Genomic DNA, 5,107 nt, shown 5'->3' with positions numbered 1-5,107 from the left:
CAGATGATGGATATTGTTCACCAGACCTGGGAATCGGAGGACAACAACAGAAAAGAAATGAATACACCCTGGCTGCCACAGCATATTATATTCCATTGTGATTACCCAGAGAAACCCATGTCTTAAAACATCTCCCTTAACATGAAAGACGGACTTTTTAATTATTGGAAATTTTTCATAAAAAAAGCAAAGTTTAACTCAGGCCCTCCTTCAGATAACCATAGAAAATACGTAAGTGTCCTATGGCAGCAAGTCTGGACGTCCAAAGCGGAATCTCTATGGTTCAGCCATGTAGAATGTTGAATCTAAAAAAGGTCACAATACACAATAAAACCAACCTCAGTGGTGCCGTGGTTAGCACGGTGGACTTCGGATCTGGAGGTTGGTGGTTCGAGTCCAAGTCATAAAATTTAGCGTAGTGCATTAAGCAGGGAACGACATTTGTGACAAGCATTTATGCTCAACGCAATTAAAATCCCTTGTTTTACATAATAAAATACGGCTTTAGTCGAATGTTTACTTACCATCAGGGGGGTGACTTGGTAACATAGAGGTGGCCGAGGGGGGCATGTGGTGAGATTCAGGCCCGTGACCAAGGGCCTCAAATCCGGGCGCTAATTCCGACCCCAGGCCGGGACCCATACCGCTCATCGCAAGCATGGGACGATGAAGTCGAATGTTTACTTACCATCAGGGGGGTGACTTGGTAACATAGAGGTGGCCGAGGGGGGCATGTGGTGAGATTCAGGCCCGTGACCCAGGGCCTCAAATCCGGGCGCTAATTCCGACCCCAGGCCGGGACCCATACCGCTCATCGCAAGCATGGGACGATGGGCCTGTGGGTCTACAGTGTTGCCGAGATGGGGGCCAGGGGGAAGTTTGACAACACTGTTGCCAGTGTCCATGGGGACCGAATTGAATAGAGGGCCCGTAGGTCCCACTGTCGTACCTGGAAACAAACACCATGTATTTAATTGTAAAACAGATCACATGCGTATAATGTAGCAATTGTTTCATTGCTACGAAATAAAAACGGTATAATTCATTACCTGTAGCTTCGGAGAGCCGAAACAAGAACTATGTTTCTATCGGGAATTGAACCCGGACCTTCGCAATGAAACCTACTGTTACAAATGACATTCCTCAACACTTGAAAATGTAATTTATGATTACGATAGTTTTTTTCCCCATGGCATATGGACAAAGATTTCTTTTTCTTCTTCTTCGGAAAATCTCTCAATGGAGTTAACTCACATTTGCTGAGTAAACTGATTGCTAACTTACCAGGACTAAATTGATTGCTAACTTACCAGGCGGAGGTAATGTATGTCCTGGTAACGAAGCAGACGTGACGCTGGGTAGATCATTAGCTAACGCATGGTGTAAACTAGGAGCCAGACCCACGTTGAGACTACTAGGTCCCTTGTTATTGTGAGAAGGTAGAGGGAGACCTGAAGGAATGGAAAAAACATGGTTTAATTTTTGATGACAAGAGAGGACAGATAGGGAAATTTCCCTGGCTAAAGAAATGGCAAAGGTTGAGTGTGAATGGCATCCAATAGTAAAGATTTAAGAGACTGACAAGAAACACCGACCTTATTTAAATAGGAAAAGCCCAACCAGCCTAGCTAGCTTGCAGTTCTTCAAAGGGTTCTCTCCGCTTTCAGACTGACAAGAAACACCGACCTTATTTAAATAGGAAAAGCCCAACCAGCCTAGCTAGCTTGCAGTTCTTCAAAGGGTTCTCTCCGCTTTTAGAGAATAAGCACAAGTCCTCACGATTGTTGACTGCGGTTCAGGACGAGCCAATTAAACATGGCTAAAGACCATCACCCCCGTGTATGACAGCCGCTTTCAGAGAATAAGCACAAGTCCTCACGATGGTTGACTGCGGTTCAGGACGAGCCAATTAAACATGGCTAAAGACCATCACCCCCGTGTATGACACATAAAAAGACATTTTTTCTTTATTCTTCCATCACCATTCGGCTACAGCTGAAGCCGCTACAACCACAACAAATAGTAATAATAATAATATGGAAGTTCATTTTATATCACACTAGGGCGAACCCGTCGCGTTGCTTCCCCCCCACCCCCACACACACATTCATTTTTTATATATTAGATTAACAGTAAAATGTTATTTTGGAATAATTCTCTTTAAGTACTAGAGTACTTTTAGGGAATTCTTTTATGCCTAATTATTTTTCTTCTTAAATTTTCTTCATCTTCTTTATTAGTTCATTCTTAAGTTTCATTTATATTTCATTGTTTCTTGATAAGTAGAATTCTTTTATTTTTAATTAAAATGCTAGGAAGAAGAGTACACAGCTTTCCTTACCATTTTCTTGCTGGCCGCCGTGGGCAGCGTTTTCCTCGGCTCCGGGGCTAGACTAGGCGTACCACACACCGTCACGTCAGAGTTAGAGCTCGAGTCCAGATAGTCATTGATAGCGCGAGCTTTGCTTTGAGTCCGCTTGGGCTCAGGTGTCATGAGAGGAGAGCGATCTTTCTTTTTCTTCTTCTTGTTTGACTCTTCGAGCAAACGCTTCATTTGTTCTTGCATCGTTTTCAGCTGAGGAAACAAAACAGAAATTGATATTTGAACGAATTAAATCAATAAAAATCTGGTGTGAACATCACACGACTTTCCTTATCCTATTGAATGATGCTTATTTTTATGTTCTAAAGAAACTTTTAGTTGTTTGACTCTTCGAGCAAACGCTTCATTTGTTCTTGCATCGTTTTCAGCTGAGGAAACAAAACAGAAATTGATATTTGAACGAATTGAATCAATAAAAATCTGGTGTGAACTTCACACGACCTTCCTTATCCTATTGAATGATGCTTATTTTTATGTTCTAAGGAAACTTTTACAATGTCTCTAACCGTTTAGTCAGTATAGCTGAAAACCGCCAAAAAACGGTCAAAATACCGCCAACCGCAGCACCTATCTTAACCAAAAGTTTCGTGTCGCATCCTTGTCACATTTGACAGCTGCATGCCAAATTTCAAGTCTCGAGCTCTTACCGTTCTCGAGATATTTTTTTTTACAGACAGACAGACAGAAGGACAGACAGACACACGGACCAACCGTTTAGTCAGTATAGCTGAAAACCGCCAAAAAACGGTCAAAATACCGCCAACCGCAGCACCTATCTTAACCAAAAGTTTTGTGTTACATCCTTGTCACATTTGTGAACTACATACCAAATTTCAAGTCTCTAGCTCATACCGTTCCCGAGATATTGTTAAAATACACCAAAAACCGCTAAAAAGCGGGGACTACATACCAAATTTCAAGTCTCTAGCTCATACCGTTCCCGAGATATTATTGAATTACACCGAAAACCGCCAAAATGCGGTAAAATGTCGCCAACCGTTGCACCAATCTTAACCAAAGTTTCGTGTCGCATCCTTGTCACATTTGACAGCTGCATGCCAAGCTCTTCTAGCTCTTACCGTTCTCGAGATATTTTTTTACAGACAGACACACGGACCAATGGCTGAAACTTTGTATTTAGGCTCTATTGACTTCAAAACGTGTTTTGGCACTAAAAACTGACCATCGAAAATTTGACCCGATTACATTACTTTCCTTCCTATAGGATAAGGAAAGTAAAAATAGACGAATAAATACTAACCACACAACCCTGAAATAAAGGAAGGAATTTAAATTGTGTTAAGCATAAATGCTTGTCACAAATTTCGTTCCCCGCTTAATATACTACACTAAATTTTGTCACTTGATTTGGACACGAACCACCAACCTCCAGATTCAAAGTTAAAAATAGACGAATAAATACTAACCACACAACCCTGAAATAAAGGAAGGAATTTAAATTGTGTTAAGCATAAATGCTTGTCACAAATGTCGTTCCCCGCTAATATACTACACTCAATTTTGCCACTTGATTTGGACACGAACCACCAACCTCCAGATTCAAAGTCCACCCGCCACCGTGGTAACCACTGCACCACTGAGGTTGGTTCAACCCTTGAAATAGTAAGCATATAACCCAAAATCTAAACTCATGAGTACGGCGAACTCTTTGAGATCTATTTCACAATTATCGTCTTAAACAACGGTCGGCCGTACAATTCCGGAAATCCCGACCTAGTGACATTTATGATTTACAAAATAATCGAAAATCTCCGTCAAGTTTGATCGACTTAAGCTGAATTTATGATATAAGCCTTTACTATTCTTAGTAAAGGCTTATATCATAATATGTGTCGTGTGGTGCACATCATCTATGATTTACAAAATAATCGAAAATCTCCGTCAAGTTTGATCGACTTAAGCTGAATTTATGATATAAGCCTTTACTATTCTTAGTAAAAGCTTATATCATAATATGTGTCGTGTGGTGCACATCATTCAGTCTAGGGAGAAAATATGTGTGGTCCCTCGAAAAAATCTCAATTCGAGGCTTGGCGCTGAACGTGTTAAGTTAGTATACGATATTACAAGTCTTACCCTACTCAATTCAATTGAGCACATAATTCGGTACATCTTGATTACACTACTAAGACTCGCTTAAGCTTTAAAAGACGGAAAAATATTTGTTGCTAAACAGTACAAGATTGGACTAAGACTGAGAGAAAATATCAAGGTTCACTTCGCAGGTAAACTCCTTCTAGGGTGTATATTCGGGAATAATCACCAGGAGTCATATGCACACACCAACACACTATCGAATGGCTAATTGAAGTTGGCTTGTATTTCACATAGTAGTATCGAATTTATCAAGAGCCCCAATTACCAGGTTACGTTAGTTACTCAAACCATGGTCCTGCACTCTCTAAGGCTGTCTCCTGTTCACACATAGTCGACCGGCCGCCAATCGATGTCGACAGAACCGTCCACACTACCTCGATAACATAGATTTACGTCGATGATCGCCTATGTTTGGACACACCTTTACAAGAATATGCTGTTTTTTTTAAGGAAGAAAATTTGTCAGTCTTCCTCTCCTGTCCGTTCTATGTCCCTCTAAATAGGAGTCTTGAAAAGTGTGTGGCGGTAGAAACAACTTTGAGAAGCACTGTTCTAGTAGCTCACTAACCAACCTCACTGGTGCAGTAGTTAACGCGTTGGACTTTG

The 5,107-nt window shown here is 41.1% G+C and overlaps 1 protein-coding gene across 1 annotated transcript; it reads right to left on the bottom strand.

Moving 5' to 3' along the window:
* Nucleotides 1–680: 680 nt before the first annotated feature.
* LOC103521917 lies at nucleotides 681–2,575 on the bottom strand (the record flags this gene model as incomplete). The annotated part of the gene is made up of 3 exons (XM_008487022.1): nucleotides 681–949; nucleotides 1,311–1,451; nucleotides 2,353–2,575. Coding segments are annotated over 3 exons (633 nt in total), but the record flags the coding sequence as incomplete, so codon positions are not given.
* Between the last annotated feature and the right edge of the window lie 2,532 nt (nucleotides 2,576–5,107).

Source organism: Diaphorina citri, unplaced genomic scaffold (assembly GCF_000475195.1).
Source record: "Diaphorina citri unplaced genomic scaffold, Diaci psyllid genome assembly version 1.1 scaffold6270, whole genome shotgun sequence".
Classification (NCBI taxonomy): Eukaryota; Metazoa; Arthropoda; class Insecta; order Hemiptera; family Psyllidae; genus Diaphorina; species Diaphorina citri.
The sequence above is the reverse complement of the archived record's forward strand: the minus strand, read 5'-3'. Positions and strand labels throughout refer to the sequence as shown.